The sequence below is a fragment of the Hydra viridissima genome, unplaced genomic scaffold (assembly GCF_058129835.1).
Source record: "Hydra viridissima isolate aposymbiotic clone 2 unplaced genomic scaffold, HvirCarnegie_v1 scaffold_1, whole genome shotgun sequence".
Classification (NCBI taxonomy): Eukaryota; Metazoa; Cnidaria; class Hydrozoa; order Anthoathecata; family Hydridae; genus Hydra; species Hydra viridissima.
In genome coordinates this window covers 807,045-827,290 of record NW_028324300.1, presented here as the reverse complement: position 1 = coordinate 827,290, position 20,246 = coordinate 807,045, and the positions used below count along the sequence as shown (strand labels likewise).

Below are 20,246 nucleotides of genomic sequence, written 5' to 3'. Positions count from 1 at the left end.
TTTGTAGCTTATTTCTTTTATTAGAAAACTTCGTTGCTAGACCTAAACTCACCATCCTTTCAGCTTTAGCCATATCCTTAACAAAATCTTTAATTGTATTTGAAATTAATTATAATTGATCTTTCTCACAAGTGCTGCATGCTTCAACCTGGGGTTGTCTATAAGAAAGAGAAAAAAGAATGATATTAAGTTAGTGAAGGTATCAAATTTTGAATCAAAAAATTTGTACTTCCTATTGGTTTTTTATTGATCTTTTGTTAATCTTTTATAAAGGCATCTGTATTGTGAGGGCGGCGTTTCTATATTATTAACTATGTTATGTTTTTCGTTTGTTAGTGTGTTGATGTGATGAGTGATTAGGGAGATATGGGTTGTAAAATTGTGTGGAAGGTAAGTGTGGAGATTGGGATCGCGGTTAGTGGCGTGGGGATTACTTAGTTTGAAAAGGGCGAGGTTTGAGAATAGTTTGGTTAGGAATGGGCAAGGTTTAATCGTTACAGGGTAAGGTTGTGTTTGCCGTCCTCAGTATATTCTGTTATAATAAAGCTCAATAAATATTCTATTAGTGGATAATGGTTAGCACTCTTATCTTCATTATATTAATAAATTATAAATAACATTCTCTTACGAATTTTTGCAGTGTTCAATACTGTTTATATCAATTACTTCTCTTTTTATATCTTCTTTTTATTACAAACACCTCTTCTTTATTTTAAACTTCTGGTTATTCTCCTTTAATCAATATTAAAATCTTCTTCTTTTCTTCTTTTATTCAACTGCTTATTAAACTGCTTATAAAACTACTTGTTCATCAAAGTAGTTTTTTTAATCACAAAATTCTTTCTCTTTGTAAAACTCTTCTTAAAACTTTCTTAAAACTTTCTCTTTAAAACTTCGTCTTCTTTTCTTCTTCTCTACTTCCAAAGAGAAGAAGAAAAGAAGACGAAGTTTTAAAGAGAAACTTTTAAGAAACTTACAAGTCGCTCTAATCCATCATTCTATTTTATTTTATTTTTTTCGAGTTTTTATAGTTTTTGGTTGATTTTTGGCTGCAATACCTACTCATATTCTATTTATGCGGCAGGTTGATGAGTCTTCGCGTTTACGTCTTTTCCCAGTTGTTTAGCTTTTCTTACACTTTATCGTTTATGCATCTTCGTGTTTACGTCTTTTCCGAGTTGTATTTAACTTTTCTTCTTACGCTTTAACGTTTTTTCGTCTTCGTGTTTACGTCTTTTCCGAGTTTTACTTAACTTTTCTTCTTACGCTTTAACGTTTTTTCGTCTTCGTGTTTACGTCTTTTCCGAATTTTACTTAACTTTTCTTCTTACGCTTTAACGTTTTTTCGTCTTCGTGTTTACGTCTTTTCCGAGTTTTACTTAACTTTTCTTCTTACGCTTTATCACTTAATTATATGAAGAGTTGATGAGTCATCTTGTGTACGTTTTTTTTAATTTAGTTCTCCCTCCTCACAGTATATAAAGTTATGTTTCAACTAACACATACAACTTACAATTTGCGTCTTTTTTATCGTGTTCTGTTGCTTATCTATCTCTTGTTATGACAAATTAATGATTAATTAATGCAGCAACTCTTTAAAAAACAACACGTCAAAAACCGCTCTCTTCTGGGATTATCAAGATTGTTTGGCATTGAAAATTACTTAAGTCATTATTACAAATTCCAACTCTTTCAAAAGTAAATATATGGACAACTGGGGGTCTTTCTCGGTAATCTTCTTTTACTAGAATTACTAGAATTATTTAAACACTTACTAAAAAAGATTTATTCACATATGACCACAGACAAGTGTGGTACTTGCAATCTTTATTCAAACCAAATTAAACTCCTGATACAACATTATTATTCTAATTGACGAACTTTGTTCGTTTGACACTAGCTTCTTCAATAGAGCTTCTTCTATACTTTTTTGGATGCCCTTTTTTTTCTCTTTTTATTTCGTTCTTGTGAACTGAACTTAAACATCTTCAACTTGTCTTCTTTTCATGTTTTGTTTAAAGAAGCGACTAAGTGAAATCGTAAAAATTCGCGAAATAATTTTTTTTTTTTTTTTTTGGTGGAAACTACAAAAGTTACTGACTGAGATTTTTTTAATTTTTTTTTTAAAAAAAAAAGGGTTACAAAGAATAATTTAGGCAATTACGAACCTGATTTATGTTGTGTATCGTTAAAGTTGTTTCCATCTCTAAAGGATTGATCTGTGCAAAAAAGATCTAAAAAATAGTTTTTTAAGGGGTTTCTGAAAGAGTTAAATCATGTTTTCTAACTAAATTTAAAAAAATGATCGGAACTATAGGTAGTTTTTGAAAATTCTGACGCTCTTCGAAATCTTTCTCCATTTGACTAAAACTTTTCAGCTCAACTTTTTTTTCTTTAACATCTGTTAATGATTTCAACCGCATCGTTTCTTTTCTAAAGCTGAATATTGTTTCTAAATAAAAAAAAAACATGGTAGTGGAAAAAGTGCAATGGTTTGGGGTTTTTTTTCCGGTTTTAGTGAAGTTGGACCTATTTACCGAATAAATGGTATTATGGATCAGTATGTTTATTGTGATACTCTCAAGGAAAAAGTGGTTCCTCATTCTGATAATAATACGCCTCTTTTACGGACATTTCAACAAGACAACGATCCCAAACACACCTCTAAACTTTTTAAAGAATGGTTTGAAACAAATCAAATGAAAGTAATGAAATAGCCAACTCAATATCCTGATCTCAACCCGATTGAAAATTTATGGTATCAAGTTGAACTCTCCCTAAAACACAAAGGGCCTTTCAAAAACGCCGATGAGCTATATAAAGCTATTGAAACCATGTGGAATGAGATTAAACAAGAAAAAATTAATAAACTCGTAGAGTCTATGCCGAGAAGATGTTCCTTGATCCTAAAAACTAAAGGATACGCCATTAACTATTGATATTAACATTTTTTAGGGTAGTTTTAAAAAAGTTGCTAATGTTTTGGAAGACCACGTTTTTGCGTTAGAATACCAATACAAACAAAAATTTATGTTTACTTTTTTTCAAGAAGTCTTTTTATGTTAAAACCTTTTTTCTTATATGTAATATTAACCTTTTTTTTTCATTTAAAGTGTAATTAAAGAAACAAAATTGCTGTAATAAGTAATCAAAGTAGAAAATTTTTTTTATTTTATTTGGTTACTAATGTTTTGGAGGACAATGTAATTTACTGAATGAAATTTTTTTAATTTTTTTTTTTAAAAAACAAAGGTTATAAAGATTAATTTAGGCAATTACAAACCTGATTTATGTTGAGTATGGTTAAAGTTGTTTCCACATCTAAAGGATCGATCTGTGCAAAAAAGATAACTTCTGAAAAATAGTTTGTTAAGGGGTTTCTGAAAGAGTTAAATCATGTTTTCTAAGTTTAAAAATGGTCGGAACTTTAGGTAGTTTTTGAAAATTCTGACGCTCTCCGAAATCTTTCTCCTTTGACTAAAACTTTTCAGCTCAACTTTTTTTCTTAACATCTGTTAATGGTTTCAACCGCATCGTTTCTTTTCTAAAGCTGATTATTGTTTCTAAATCAAAAAAACGTTTTTCTTTTTTTTTTTTCTTTTTTACTCCCAACTTTGTAAAGTCTTAATAAGACATGTGATCATCATCAAAGTCACTCATCATGCTTCAGCGAACAAGTAGATTCTCTAGAATAAAATGTGTAATAGAGGAATAGATTTGTTATGTGTCTCTATAAGTTCTATCCTTCTTACACCATCTAAATAGACATCCTAACTTAACAGAAAAGGAGATGGTTAATAGAAATGACAGCAAACAAAATTAAAGGAAGACATTTTCAAAGTTGGAAAACACTGATTATAAGTTTATGCTATTTTCCTTAGCACGCCTCTGAAATGAATTCAAACAAAGCCTCAATTTTTCGAGAATTGGTAAAATACTGAACAAAAAAAATGTTCGTAATTTATTAGCAAGTTTTGGAAAAAACTTTAGAATTTTCTTTTCTACGTTTTTTGATGAAACTTGATTTATCAAAGGTTTACTTAAAGATTAAAACTTAATATTATGAATATGTAACTTATGATGATTTTTGCTGGTCAGAAACTTTTCGCTGATATCTTTTACTTTTTTCAGAAGATAGAAAACTTGCAAAGAGATTGAGTACTAGTTAATATTCCAACAAGTTGCCGAGTTCTTCCACCCAATAAGATGAGTAGAGTAACGGAATATAATCTATTATCATTGAACAGATTTTGCTGCCTTTTTTTCATAAAGTTAAAGAAGCTTTCTAAGAATCTGTTTTCAGAAGTTAAATTTCAGGCATTAAATTTCTCAACATTTACGTTCTGATATTCAGTTACAATATTTTGTTTTGTTTATGTAATCTAGCTTCATTCTGCTTTATATATTCACTTCTGCAAAAATTCCTCCCCCCTCCTTTTTCCCTATTTCTCTAACAATGAAACTAAAGTTGTTAAAGAATTAGGTGAAAAGTAACACAGAGTAGAACAAAAATAGACTTACCGGTAAAAGAAGACATGGACATCTTAATATAAAAGACGGTCTTGGTACTTTGAATCATTATAATGATATGTTCTTTTGAACTTTAGACTGAAAATGCCATTTTTTGGGCCCATGTTCTCCATTTTGGAAATTTTAATGGTATCATCTCCTGAATAATTTAATTTATAGCCAAGATATTGGCTGAAATTTGGTATTTGACCATTTTGAGTGTAGTGAATCCAAAAATGAAGAGAAAATAAGCCAATTCAAGTTTTTGATCATCATTTTCTACGCTTTTTTAAAGTTTACATTTTGAAAATATATTTATATATCTAGAAAAACTGAGATGCATAAACTTTACCATGAAATCATTATTCTCTTTATCAATTTTGGGAACCATACTAAGCAAGTAAAGTTCATCATATTTGCACAATAGTTATTGTGATATTGTAATATTGTCAATCTGAGCCTTATCATTTTTTTATTTATTGAGGAAATCAAATATAAGAGCAAAATAATCATCCTTAGATATTCGTTTCATCTTTATGATTGAAGTAGATGAAGTTGCATGTTGATGGAAACTTCTTACTCCCGTAATAGTGGTTGCTATTGAAAATCTATGGGCAAGTTTCTTTCGTGTTAGCTTCATTTCTTCAGCGGTGACATATACAAACATGATCCCACTGATTGACTTTTGACAGTATTCAAACATTGTTTCAGCAGACAGTGTTTGACCTGCGCTAAGACGCAAATTAGCAGTGGGAACAAGTTTTTTTAAAGTGCTAACAATATCATCATAACATACCTTTACATGGTGATTTGCCATGGGTTGTTGCAAAAAAGTTCTAGATGCAACCAACAGAAAAATTTTCAGCATGATGACATATGTTATAAATACGTTTGCAGTTTTTAAACTGCCCTGAATAGCCATCAGAAAAATGATGAAGTTTTGTGATTGAAGATTAGTTCTGATATAATTAATTGTTTGATGCATAACTTTATGGATAAATCCAACATCATGATTTATATCATCTAAGATTGTGCGAACAGAAAACGCCTCCAATTTCTCATTTATCTAATAGGTGACAATCATTTCAATGAGTTTGAGAAGCGTCCGGTTTTATTGATAGGTCTTAAAAAGTAGAGTTTTTTAATCCGACCTATTCAGAGGAAATGGAAGCAAAAGAAGTATTGATATAAAAGCAACTATTTAATTCTTGGTGATCCAAAGGGTTGTTTTTTTTTTACTAAAATATTTGTTCTTCAACAAACAAGTATTTTCCACTTTCACGATCATGTTATCATGCTTCGTTAAATAACAAAGTTTTTTTATTATTCTTTTCTTTTTAAAAACATGAGTTTTTATGATGACATCAAATTTACAACACAAAGAGAAATCTTGAAAGGATCGTGTAAGCATTTTATAAGATTCTTTTTTTTTAAACAGTCTCCTTTGGATGATAAGTTTCTTTGAAACAATTTTTTTTTTCATATTTTTCATATTTTTTAAATGCAGATTGAAAAGTATTGGCGTTTTTAAATGCAAGCTCTAATTTATACTGTTCATGAACTCAAATGTTCATTCCCATGGCATAGTCAGCTATAGGTTATGAGTAGCTTATGCTTAATTTACTAAAAATTATGCATACTTGATCGATTCACTGTAATCATGGGATCAGATATTGCCAACCTAGCTGACCCAAGAATGCCACCTATATGGGGTGATACACATCCCATGATCACCTGGTGCAAATTTTAAAATCTTTTAGGTCTTCGTGAAAAAAGTGACTTTGAAGTTACAAAAATGGAAAAAATTTACCTTTTATTTTTAACATATCAAAGTTGCTATAAAAACCTAATCATTAATCAAAGACCAATAAAATTTGGTGGCAATGTAGCCTATGCCAATACCAAGATTTGGGTAAAATTTTTTCCCGATCCCTGCAGTATAACAAAAGTTATGGTAGTTTTAGTGTTGATTTTTTGTTGATTTTTTACTTTTAGTGCAAAAATTTTCCGATTACAGTCTATTACAAGTCCCCAGGCCATAATGACCCATTGCAAGCGCCCAGCTATGATGTGGGTAACACATGTGCTCTAGTTGAATATACCAACAACTTTATAAAATAAGGCTTTTCATGTTCTTACTATAATTTTTGGTTTAGGGGGTCAAAACTGGTGTACTTGATTGAGCCCTATTTACAGCATATGCACCATTTTCTATATAAAACCTTATATGACAGTGCTATTAGTGCCCCATAAACATTCTCTTAACTAAACCATGACCTTAGAAGTGAGTTGAAACATTTTTACAGATTTTTTTATGAAAATAATAAAAAATCTTCACATTTTTTACTCTAGTAAATTTGCGCCTGTTCTACACATAGATTTAGCCCTGAGGATTTCTGAGCAAAGTAAAGAAATGTGTTGAAAACTTTTTGCATGTAATTTTCAACTGGTTAACATGTATTGCGTGCTGAAAAACCCATTTCATGCATAAAAACAGCGGAAAATGCCTAGATTTTCCTTAGTGCTTTGTTTTCAAAGTCATTATCAAATGAACAAATTGTAAAGTCCAATATGTTTACACTAACAGTGAATTAGTTTCTAAAATTTATTCGATACTTTTCTTTTCTTGGCACTCTTTAATTCATTTGACATGACATTTAAAGCATTGGTCAGTTAACAATTGTTTACAATTTATTGGACCTAAAGTTAGAAAAAATATAATTTTTTTTTTGTTACACCAAGGCATGAATATTGAAACAATCGGAATGTCCAATTCACTCAAGGCAGAGAGTTTCTTTAGATGTTCAAAGCACCCAAAGATCTTGAAAGAACATTTGTCACGCAAGACACGCGGTTCTTCGCTTTCGAACACAACCCGCTGAGAATAATACGTCCCAACAATTGTACAACTTTCACAGCCATATTTTGCAATGTGACCAAAAACAATTTTATAAAAGAACGCCCTGACAATAACAAAATCTAATAAATCACAAACGAATGGTGATATACTAAAAGTATAATTTTTACCATTAATTGTGAAACCAACGACCAAAATTTCTTTAGCTTCTTAAATAAAATCAGCAAAAAACAAATCTACTTGTTCTGGTTTTCCTTCACCACCATAAAAAGCAATCATGAATACATCTTTTTCCCACCACAATCTAAGTATCGCCACAACCGAGAATTAGAAAACATAAATGTTGGTAGGCTATCTATATTACATATTATTGATTTAGCTTCAGCATTAAACTCAAATTCCTTTTCATTTGATTTCACTATTTCATTTTTAAGTCGCAAATAAATATATTTTTCTCTGCATAGATTGCGTGCTTCGATGTCTTGTGCTGTTTTCAGAAGGGTTCTAGCATCATTTAGACCGTTTTCCCTGAAAATCCAAAGTAACTTATTCACACATGCGCAAGGTACCCTGAATTCTTGGAAACATGCATAAAAACTTTCTTTTAAAGTTGAGTTACGTTGAAATATTTCGTCATTAAAATAGCATGTTGTTTACAATAGCATGTAATTTTATTACTTAAAACCCAAATTTATTTTCATTATGACTAAAACCGTTCAAATATTAACATAAATTTAGCAACGCATATGAAGACTCCACGGGAAGAAACGGCAGGGTCACATTTTTTCATTTTGAGATAAATCATTATTAAACTTTTAAACCTTTATAAGTTTTAGGAAAATTTAGAAAAACTTTAAATATGCATCAAATCATTTATTTGATTTGAATTCAAATACAAAATATGCTATTATGGATAGTAAAGCTAGAAAGTGTAAAAAGTTGAAACTTTCAAAATGTGACCCTGCCGTTTCTTCCCGTGGAGTCTTCATATATTTTTATTCCATTTTAGAAACATGTTTCCGCCGTTTTAGATGAACGTTTTTTTACATAATAGCGGTCATATGTAATGATCGTTCTGTATCAAATCAATTCTGCTATGAGTTTAAACATTTTTTTCAGTTAACTGATCTATAAAAGACATATTAAATACATTTATACTCAACCTAAAATAAGACATCAATGAGTTAATCTAATTTATGCATTCAATACTCGTCTACATTTGAACATAAATAGAATCTCTGTAATTAGACGTTTTTTCGATGTCTAATGTACGTCTAAAGTATACACATCTACGATAGATACAAATTGGAGTAGTCTTAGATGGTCTTTTATCAGCTTGGATAGTAAGGGGGTATTGGGAATACTTTCCTATACATTTAATGCTTAATCTTATTAGGATTCTATAAAATAGCTATACACATTGTGTCTTGACGACTATATCCTTATGGAAGTCTATAAATATATATAAACATTGATTATCATAAAATTAGAATTTTGGATATAAAATAGAAATTGAGATAAAATAATTCATTATTCATTTAATGTTTGCATAAAAGATTTTAAAAGCTATAATAAAATAATTAGTTTAAATTAAAAAAAAAAAAAAATGTTAGTTGTGATTTCCATAGGCTGGTGATTCGCAACTCTCTTACTATATTTACAATTTAAAATGATAAAGATTTAAAAAATGCTCAAAACTTAAAGAATCAATACGCTGAGAACATTTTTTACTCGTTGTTTTCCGAAGCGTTTTAAAGATGGATTGCGATAAATTTACTGTAAAACTACCACATATATTTCGCTTTTTTTTCGGTTTATCGACAAGGATTACCTAGGCTCTTAAGACGGAGGAGCATCAAATTTTAACCATTTTTATAAATGAGTAATAATTGTTTAACTTTTTTAAACTTTTATGATGACTGAGTTTTAAACTGCTTTCTTACCAACTGTTCGTTTCCTTATTATGGATTTTCACAATTTTATAGTTTAAAAATCTATAATGCAGAATATTTTGTAGACAGATTCAGTATTGACGTTTGCAAAGTAAATAATATATTGTACAGATTTTAAATTTAAAAGGTCTGTGTTTTCGTTTTGTATTTTGTTGAATTAAAAGAGCTAAATTTTTTAGCTAGGTGATTTTTATTCTTATGTTATAATAGAAAAACAATATTGCGCGAATTTTGATACGAGACAATATGAAAATCTGCATTTTATGATAAGAAAACTTGTATAACAATTATTTTGTAAACTTGTCGCAGTGTTTTAGTATTTTTTAAAAATGCAATTTGATTGAAGCAAAGGTTTGAATGCGCTCTATTTACATGTGTTACGGTTTTTGTATTGTAATTAATCAGAATTTAAGTTTTATGAAGCTGGCTCTCGTAAGTAATTGTTAATCATTCTTCTATGTTGAATAACGTTATATCAATTTTTTTATTACTTTCTTCAAAGCGTAGTTATTTGTCAGCTTACCTAAATTCATTAGCTTATTTTGCACGCATTTAAGAGAGCTCTTAACAACGTTGTATATCTTTCTTGCAGTTTCCTTGTACATGACTAATTTTGCAATAATGCGCATAAATTTTTAGGCATTAAATTTAAAATTGGAACTGCAAACTGATTGATTGGGCATCATTTTTGATGGTAAACTTTAAACGAATCAAGAGTGCTTTAAAAAGCAACCATTTTTTTAATTTTAATGATTCAAATAACAAATGATAGTTACAAGTCTTACTAATAGATGTTTTATTAGCTTTAACAAGAGCCCACAATGGGCTAAGAACACATTAGTTAATAACAGTTTTTAGCAGTTCTTTTGCTAACTTAAAGATAATTTCCAAGCATTCGAGGTGATTGTTTCAGAAATATGCACTAATATCCATGGTCACTTGACATATGAGTTTGCTTTTTCAAGATCATGTGATTTTCACGATCAAGTAGTTTCCACTTCGTATAATTCCAAAGCCTTTTATCAAATCTTTATAATGACATAATATTAACTGATCCAAGTAAACTTTGCATTACATGCATCCAGTAAATTTATGGAAATACAGTGGTTGTGTTGCTTAGAAATGTCTTTAATTCAAAAAAGAAGCTCTGTAGGCTATAAAGTTAATTTCCATTCTGAACGAACACAAACATAGATAGGAAATAAAATAAATTCAGGTATCATCCTCGTTGCTAAGACCGCTGCTAAGGAACTAGAAAATTATAAACATTTCAAATGCTAAATTAGACTAATTTAGATGCTGTTTAATGTAACTTTGATCTTATTTTCATAATCAGCAATATTAAATTGACCAGAAAATTTGATAATTTAAATTTTGAAAATTTTGAATTTTTTGAGGTATATACCTCAAAAAATTCAAAATTCAATATATATATACTTTTTTTCGAAATACAATTCTGTAAGTTGTTCTTTAAAAAAATAGACAATTGTGAAAGTGTCAAACTACCTACATTCTTGATTTGAAAAGTGGCAGCGCTGCTTATCTGCCTAAAAGATCTGCCTTTGATTAACTCTCTTGCTTCAAAAGTCAAAATACTACTTGACAAAGTAGGGCATTCATCGTGAAATTGTCAACAACTGCCTCCTTCGCTTCAACTTCTTGAACAACCGCGTCGCTCTCCCATGGAACGCACTACCAAACGAATTTGAAAGTGCTATCAGAGTCAACTGCCTCAAAGTAAAACTAGATTAGCTACCACCATAATTACCACACCGCATCATCTTCCGTACAATCGAGGATTAGATAGCCTGGCTAAGGTTGATGGGCTTCCGGAACACGCCCAGTTCCAAGGGCGTGTTCCAACTTTTTTTTATATTTTATTTTTAACGATACTAAAAAACAGATTAAAAAAGTGTTTACAGGTATGTATATATCTAATAATTTTTTTGCGGATGATAAGTCTTAAAACATTCAATGCACAATCCGACGTCACAATTTGGGCAATAATAACGCGTTGCCCGAGTGACACTCGGGCAAAACTATTAAGTGGTTAAAAAACTTACCAAAATTAAAAACATGTTTTCTCTCGAAAGTGTTTCAACCATGGACGTCCATGCTGATATCTTTAACTTTTTTCAAAAATTAAAAAACTCGCATGGAAAATGAGCAATAGTCAATGTTCCAAATCAGAAATCTCCAATCAGAAACGAGTTGATGAGGTCTTGAGATTGCTAGTACCTACGAATATGAGTAGAGTAACGGAACATGATCTTTCATTACTGAACAGATTTTGCAGCCTCTTTTTCATATAGTTAAAAAGCTTTCGCTGAAACTGTTTTCTAATAATAAATTCCTGGTATTAAATTTCTCTTATATAACTACTGATATTCAGTTACAAAGTTTGGTTTTACTTATGAAAACTCGTTTCATTCTCCTTTATTTATTTACTTCTGCTAAAGTTCCCCCCCTCCCCTTCCTTTTTCCCGGCTTTTCTGACAATGAAACTTAAGTTGTTGAGGAATCAGGCAAAAAGTAGAACAAAAAATAGATGATGTACCGGTTAATTTTGCGCTCTCTTATCTCCATTTTCGTTACAGAAAATATACTTTTCTGCAATCTTTATTTGAACAGCTGGTTGATCGACGAAATCTGTGTTTGCTCCCAATGTTTTTCTTGAACTTATATAAATCAGTGGATCAAAGACTTTTGAATTGATACTTTAACCTAAATAAAAAAACGCTAAATAAAACGCTAAATAAAAAAAACTGAACCATAAAAAACAAAACAAAACAAAAACCCGAATCAATTAAAAATTTGATTTGGTTTTTGCTGAATGAAAAATTACCACACGAGATCTGTGATGAACCGAACTGAAACGGTATGATCGTGTTTTAGTTGAATATTCACCTAAAAACCCATCAAGTAAATAAATTCTTTTGAGGTTAAACTCCGATGGGAATTGTTTATAAATTGGTGTCAGAATGTTTTACTTTATGTAAAGATGGCTGTCGATGAGTTAAAGTCTTAATGAAATAATAGGTCTAAATCAAATAATAGGGTCAAAATACATAATAAAAGCTTAAAACGTGTAGAACGAAATATTCTGAACAAAACTGACTATTTGGAGGATGGCCGAAAAATCGAATTGTAAATTTCGTATTGAAACGTTTTCGTAAATTAAGTTGGGTGATTATTTATTTTTAGCTGACATCAACGTTTTTTTTTTGTTAATTAAAAATAAAAATGAATTTTGGATCGTTTTTATTGTTTTAAGGCTCTCTTCAGCAAAACCTTCAATAACATCCATCTACAGTCTTTATGGTCTCCTAAAATAGACAGTAAAGTAATAATAAAGATGAAAAGTAACGTAGAATAATGATGATTAAAATAAAAAGAATTTAAATTTTTACTTTTCAACAATTTTCACAACCTTCACCCAAAAAAAGCTACAGAAAAAAAAAAAGCTTTCGCGTTTTTCAATGACGTCATAATGCTTAAGGTGTTTAAAGTATGGTTGGGTGATAAAAGTTTGGTCGGAAATGTCATGTTGAAATCAAGTCTAAATGATGATGTTAATTGAGGGGCAAAATTAAAACTGGGTAAAGCTTGTGATAAACATAGAAAAAAAACTGTATATGCATTTTTGACTTTTCAATTTTTAGTGGCTAAAAAAAAAAAGAAAAATTTTTATTAAAAGAATATAAAAAGGAACCCAGTCGGCAAACAGCGTTGAAATAACGTTGAATTAACGTTGAAACCTAACGTTGAATTTACGTTTATGCAACGTTTAGAATGAAAGTTTTTTTCAACGTTGATTTATCAACGTTAAATCAACGTTAGATTCAAACGTTAAATCAACGTTCAACCGACGCAAAATACGTTATAAGAACGTTGAATTTACGTTGAAACAACGTTTAGAATGACAGTTTTTTTCAACGTTGATTTATCAACATTAAATCAACGTTAGATCCAAACGTTAAATCAATCTTCAATTGACTCAATTAATTGTGTCTATTGGACTATCAATCTAACTAAACTTAACTAAAAATAGTCTAACTGTAGACTCATAGTCTACAGTTAGACTATTTTTAGTTAAGTTTAGTTATATATTAGTAAAGAAAAAGATAACATTTGTTTATGATATATATATTTAAATATTACATATATTTACATATATTTGAATAAAATCTAGACAAATTTCTTTTCTTTACTGCCACCTTTTCGAAATGGAGCGTATTTTAGGAAGTCAGACAATATTCCATTAATCAAAGTTTCTGTCGCTCCCTCGTATTTAATAGTAGAAGCTGTAAAAAAAAAGAAAATATAAAGTAAAAATCAAAAAAGGAAGAATTGAAATAATATAATGAATGAAAAGTTTCACATAACTTTTAAATATATACCTTTAACAATCCTATATAAATTAGTGTTCTTAAAACATATTTTTCCACCTTTGCATTTCATATTCATGGAGGCCATAAAACTGTTTGAAAATATTCTAAATTTTTAAAAGATAATGTAACTGTGAAGTGATTATAAATAAATAATAATTTTTCAAATATTTAAATTGAATTCATTATGAAATAACTTTTTTCTAAAATTATTAAAAAAATATTTTTTGTAAAAAGTAATTATGAATGAGATAAGAGCTATCAGTTAATTACCTCAGCATAATTTTGTGTATTCTATCTTTTGAAGATGTTCCACCAATTAATTGTAGCTGATTTAACTACAAAAAACATAAAGTAAATCTAACATTATGGTTTGGGTCAAATATGATATCAAAACATTGAATTATTTCAGATCTCCAAAACAAATTTTAATAAAGTGATTCAGGATTTTTCTAGGACAAATTCCAAATTCCAAGAATTTTCCAGGACAATTTTTTACTTATAAAATTCCAGAATTTTTTAATTTTTCAAGGACCGTTGTCCATTTTAATAATGTTTTTTTAACTAAAGGGTAATGTTCAATAACTAAATAATTATTTAATAAAATACTTATTATAACTCACCTGCGATGAGTGGACTTTTTCATCATCTAATGCTTTATCCACTTCAGTGAAGTCCACTTTTGATGAAATAACCCTTATTTGGCTTACAAATTCACTATTAGAAGCAGGCTCAGTCACTCTGTTTTGATTTCGCATCTCATTTCTTATATCGGTAAGTAGATGCAACACTCTCTTTTGAAATTCTACAAATTTTATTAAGTTTTACAAAAGAATTTTAGTATTTGAATAGTAAGGAAATTCCTCAGTTTTTAAAACTTTTAAATCTTATATAAATTTTATATTTCTACAAAAAAAATGAATTTAAATAAAAATTTACTTTAAAATATAAAATATCATACTGCATTCAGACATTGGAAACTTATCAATGTTATCTAATTTCTGTAGTTTATTTCCATTTTTCTAAACTCCATTGTGTGGTAAATTGTTTTTAAGTAATTTCTTTATACAAATTGAACTTAAAACACATAGATTAAAAAAGCTCTTTGTCAACACTTTATATCACTATCAGTTGAATATTACACTTTATATTATAATTGTATCATTTTTTTTTAAATTACACAATCTTATTTTAAATAAATTAAATAAATTTCATGAGACATTAACCTATATCTTGAGAAAACAAAGAAGAACTGATATCTTCTTGGGAAAACTTTTGGCAAGGTGAGTTTAGGTTCTTTCCATACACATTAGGGTAGGTCGATTTTAGCTTTTTTTTTGAATTTTAAGTTGCGTAATGTTGCAGTTACTGTTTCTAGATTAGAAATGAGGTTTTGCCAAATCTCGAGTATCCTGATTTAAAAATGGCTTGCGGATTTACATTTCAAGTCTTAATTTTGGACTAGTTTAGTTAAATTGTTAATTTAAAATGTTGAAATATTTTATTTTAAGTATAATAATCTCGTTTTAAAATATATCGTTTCGAATTTATAAAGTAACCAATTAACGTTTTCTTAAAAAGCGCAATTGTTTTAAGAAGCCAATAAATTTTCGCTAAATTGTTTACACGCATTTAAATTTAAATTTTACAAATCTTTTTTGTATTTTAAAAGTTTTTGTTTGTATTTTAAAAGTATTATAACTTGTTTGTATTTAAAAGTTGGTTTTAAAATTAAATATAAAGTATTAAAAAGTAGGTTCAAAAAAAAAATCGCAAATTAAAGAAATCTTTTAATATCAAAGGTAAATACTTATTATTATTATATTTAGAGTTATGTTTTTACCTATTTATACTAAATAATTTTTGCTTTGCAACTTTTCGAAGGAACTAATGGATTTACTTAATTTAGTCGGAGGAACTAATGGTTTTACTAAATTCCTGAATGAAAATGATTGGGGCTCATGGCCCTCTCATTTTAAAAACGAGGGGGCCATAGGCCCCCAAATTTTTTCAAGAGGGTTTTATTTCTTTATTTTTAAGAAAAGCCGATTTTTAATAGTAAGTTTTGATATTTTAGGTTTTTTTGGTGCTTTCACCCCCACTAAAAAGTCACGCTGTTACCCATGACTCTAAGTGTTATACTTTAATACAGTTTACATTTATAATTAGTCCGCGAGAAATGCCAAAAGTAAAGGCTACAATTACACGGATGAAAAGTGAAAAAAAATATTGTGGTGGCCCATGTGAATTATCAATAACAGATCCAAGCACTTTTAGACAGGTTATTCAGTACTATTACTACCTTGTTCATATAAATCCAAATGCAGATATCGTATTAGTGACTCAGCAAATAAGCAATAACATAAAATCAATTTGGGCTACAGTAAACCCAAGTTTACCTCTTATAACGGACAAATCTATTAATAGGAAAGTTAAAGATCTTCTCGTACTTGTTAAGGATATTAATCGCAAGCACGGAAAAGCAAGCGCTAAAAGAAATCTTGATGCAAACTTAGACAAGCTTTTTGATATTTCTGCATGCTTCTGTTCATTAGATGTGTTTCCCTGTAGTGACAGAAAAGTTTCATGTTATAAAGAAAATTGCATAGAAGAACATATTGTATGCCTTTGCTCTCAAAGTAATAAAGTACCTCTTGAAGACAGAGCTTATCTTCGTGATCAGAGGAAAAAAATTGGTCCAAAAGGTGCATATCAACTTTCTTCCGTTGATAGATTTTCTGTCAAAATGATTTAAAGACTTGATAAAGAACGAAAAAAAATGTCTCATAAGCTAGTTGATGAAGATGAATCCCTCATACGACACGTAAACTTAATTGAAGAAACAAGTGATTTAACCAATACGGAGGCAAATATTTTATAAATACATGAAAAATTTGTAGTAGATGAAACAAAAAGTATTTTATTTCATTAACTTTTTTTAGGATGAAGGTGAATGGAAACCGATAAATGATCCTATTGGAAAATACAACTTGGTTAAACTTCCAAGATTTGCAATGGAACTAGTCAGAAACGAGTGTTCTTCAAACGTAGGTGCAGCCCTTGCAAATGCTTTGCTATATGACATAAAATATCTCCTGAAAAATGATGTTGATATAAAAGATATTTTGATTGATAAATGCAAATTAGATAGGGCCAAGTCAAAAGTAAAAATCGTTAGTGAAGATGTGGACTCAGAACAAAAAAAACAGTTAATTTGTCTTGGGGTTGATAGCAAGCTCGATCAGATAACTAAAACAAGTAAAGTAAAAAACTCACCTCTAGGAGAAGTACTAAAGAAATGCATTAAACCTCAACATCACCTCACATTCACTTATGAAGATGGAGAATCGAGTGGAAATTATTTGACTCATAGGACGATTCCTGACACTGGTGCTACAGGCTTAGTTCTTGCTACCGAAACGTTCAGTGTTTTACAAGAAGATAACAGTTTGGAAAGTATACAAGCTGTTCTTCTTGATAATACTGCTACCAATACTGGACCAATAAGTGGCTTAGTTGTAAAACTAGAAGAGTTTTTAAAAAGAAAACTACATCTAATTGGATGCGCCTTACATCAAAATGAACTTCCGTTACGAGCTCTTTTTGTGAAACTTGATGGTGACACAACCGAGCCAAGAAGCTTCAGTGGTCTACTTGGTAAAAGATGTGCTGAAAATATTCAGGATAGAAATCAAGTTTTGTTTGAATGTATTGAAAAGCTAATTGTAGATACATATATTCCAGAAGAAATACTAACAGACCTTAGTTGCGATCAAAGACTTTTACCAGAATATTGCAAAGGAATAGGTATTGGTAAAGTTTCTGATAAATGGGCTGCCTATAAAATTGGACCGCTTAACCATGCAAGGTGGTTAACACTAGCTATTCGCCTTCTTTGTTTGTATACTAGAGACAATCAACCAACCGTTTCTTTAAAAAAACTTGTATATTTTATTGTTCAGGTTTACGCTCCAGCGTGGTTCGAAATAAAAAAACTTCAAAATTTCACGAATCCCCACGCCTAATTTTTTCTACTATTACTAGAATAAATAATCTCCCCTTTGATGATGTTAAACATATTGTTAAAAAAAACATTAAAAACAACGCATTGTGTCTAAAACCTGAAAATATTCTTTATGCCATGCTAAAAGATAATGACAGCAATATACGAAACTTTGGTTTTCAAATCTTACTTGCTCTAAGGCAAAGGTATTTTTTTTATAATTAACTAAAATAAATTTTAAAAAAAAAGACACATAAAATGTGGTAATTGCCTTTGATTTATATTTATAGAGTAAACAACACAAGTTTGGAAGTAAATTTGAAGAAAATTCCGGAAATTAATTTTAATGCTAATAATTGGTATGAGTTGGTTGACATCATCAATACTAAATTTACGGAGCCCCCAACAACACAAAATTTTTCAATTGAGCAAATCCAATATATGATTGACAATAATGTTAAACCTGAAATCCCCGACTTTCCTTCTCACTCCCAGAGTGTTGAGCGAGCGGTAAAACTTGTGTCGGAAGCATCCCAATATGTCTATGGATTCGAGAATCGACACAGCTGCATTTTAACTAAACTACTTAGCAGGAAGATGCGTAAACCATATGTTTCAAAAGGGTATTATTTCCATTCTTATGATGATATTTTTTAATTGAAAATGTTTTCCTGAATATATATAACCATGTTCAAAATGTTTTAAATTGTAAAAATAATGTTTATTTTGATATTCTTATGCAAATATGAGAATAAAAGTTTCACTTTTTAAATCTTCAAATAGTTAACAAGTTTTTATAAAACTAGCTTAAGTGTTATAAATTATTATAAAGTTAAATCATTCAGAAATGCAGTTAATTTTAAAAATCGATTAAATATGAGCGTATTTAAAACGTCGATTTTTGCATATAACGCCTTTTAAGGTGTTTTTTCGCATAATCCTACAAATCTTAGAATTTAAATCCGCAAGCGATTATTCATCCAAAATCTCTCAAATTTTGAGAGTAATCATATTTTAACTGTCTCCAACTACTGCAATATTACGCAATATGCGGAATTAAAATCGACCTACCTTAATACACATCAACTTTTGGCTCTAAAATTATAAATTGAAAGTAAAATTAAGTTATGCAAACCATTAAAATATATATTTCATAAATACAATGATATAATAACATGTTATTGTATTTATGAAATCATATATACAATGTATATATGATTTCTTAATAAACTTAATGTATGTATGTATGTATGTATGTATGTATGTATGTATGTATGTATGTATGTATGTATGTATGTATGTATGTATGTATGTATGTATGTATGTATGTATGTATGTATGTATGTATGTATGTATGTATGTATGTATGTATGTATGTATGTATGTATGTATGTATGTATGTATGTATGTATGTATGTATGTATGTATGTATGTATGTATGTATGTATGTATGTATGTATGTATGTATGTATGTATGTATGTATGTATGTATGTATGTATGTATGTATGTATGTATGTATGTATGTATGTATGTATGTATGTATGTATGTATGTATGTATGTATGTATGTATGTATGTATGTATGTATGTATGTATGTATGTATGTATGTATGTATGTATGTATGTATGTATGTATGTATGTATGTATGTATGTATGTATGTATGTATGTATATATGTGTATATACATTTACCTCTAGATTTAATTGATAAACTACTGGAGGTCAGGTGCATTGACACTTTATCCAAATCTTTGATAACTGAACCTATAAAATACAGTTAGTGTTTTATAGTATAAATTATGATATCTCAGGTATTTTTATTTTCAGGTATAAAAACTGAAATTTATATATTTCCAACATATAAACCAATGCCTACTTGGAAAATAATCAGGAAATTCTCTTTCTTTATATTTTCTTTTTCGAAGAAAATCAACATCCTCATTGTCACTTTTTTCTTCTGTGGTTATGAACTCAAAATTTTCACAATCCTGTTTACTCTTTGTGGAAATGAAAAAGTTATAATAGCTCTTCTTTTAAGCCCATTATTTAAAAAGTAATAACTTTAAGAAATAGATGTAATACCTGAAGAGAATTTAACTTTTATTAATGGAAACTTTTCTGATTCCGTGTCATACTAAAAGATTATTTCACTTACTTTTTGGCCTTTACTTATTTTACTTTAAACACCAACTAACGCATAGTTATTTTAAAACGTTGAAATAAGTTTGAGTTATTTAGTTAGACTATTTTTAGTTAAGTTTAGTTAGATTGATAGTCCAATAGACACAATTAATTGAGTCAATTGAAGATTGATTTAACGTTTGGATCTAACGTTGATTTAACGTTGATAAATCAACGTTGAAAAAAACTGTCATTCTAAACGTTGTTTCAACGTAAATTCAACGTTCTTATAACGTATTTTGCGTCGGTTGAACGTTGATTTAACGTTTGAATCTAACGTTGATTTAACGTTGATAAATCAACGTTGAAAAAAACTAAACGTTGCATAAACGTAAATTCAACGTTAGGTTTCAACG

At 29.2% G+C, this 20,246-nt stretch overlaps 1 protein-coding gene and 2 pseudogenes across 2 annotated transcripts; 2 read left to right on the top strand and 1 right to left on the bottom strand.

The window, feature by feature from the left end:
- Positions 1 to 13,489: 13,489 nt before the first annotated feature.
- LOC149892791 (uncharacterized) lies at positions 13,490 to 15,008 on the bottom strand. Its single transcript, XM_090068938.1, has 5 exons — positions 14,933 to 15,008; positions 14,330 to 14,511; positions 13,980 to 14,044; positions 13,719 to 13,813; positions 13,490 to 13,622 (listed from the first exon to the last, which is right to left on the bottom strand). The coding sequence occupies exons 2-5, from the start codon at positions 14,462 to 14,464 to the stop codon at positions 13,507 to 13,509; spliced, it is 411 nt and encodes a 136-aa protein (XP_089925064.1). The 5' UTR covers positions 14,465 to 14,511; positions 14,933 to 15,008; the 3' UTR covers positions 13,490 to 13,506.
- Positions 15,009 to 15,730: 722 nt separating this feature from the next.
- LOC149892790 (uncharacterized) lies at positions 15,731 to 16,704 on the top strand (annotated as a pseudogene).
- On the top strand, positions 16,704 to 18,393 carry LOC145189214 (uncharacterized; annotated as a pseudogene). Its single transcript, XR_016456194.1, has 2 exons — positions 16,704 to 17,915; positions 18,000 to 18,393. The product of XR_016456194.1 is annotated as an uncharacterized LOC145189214 (transcript).
- The last annotated feature ends 1,853 nt before the right edge of the window (positions 18,394 to 20,246 follow it).

Excerpts from the sequence above, each read along its gene's own strand:
- LOC149892791 (XM_090068938.1), bottom strand. The coding sequence starts at position 14,464 with ATGCGAAATCAAAACAGAGTGACTGAGCCTGCTTCTAATAGTGAATTT. Across the intron at positions 14,045-14,329 it reads AAAAAGTCCACTCATCGCAG|TTAAATCAGCTACAATTAAT; the intron begins GTGAGTTATAAT and ends TGTTTTTTGTAG. Across the intron at positions 13,814-13,979 it reads ATACACAAAATTATGCTGAG|AATATTTTCAAACAGTTTTA; the intron begins GTAATTAACTGA and ends TTAAAAATTTAG.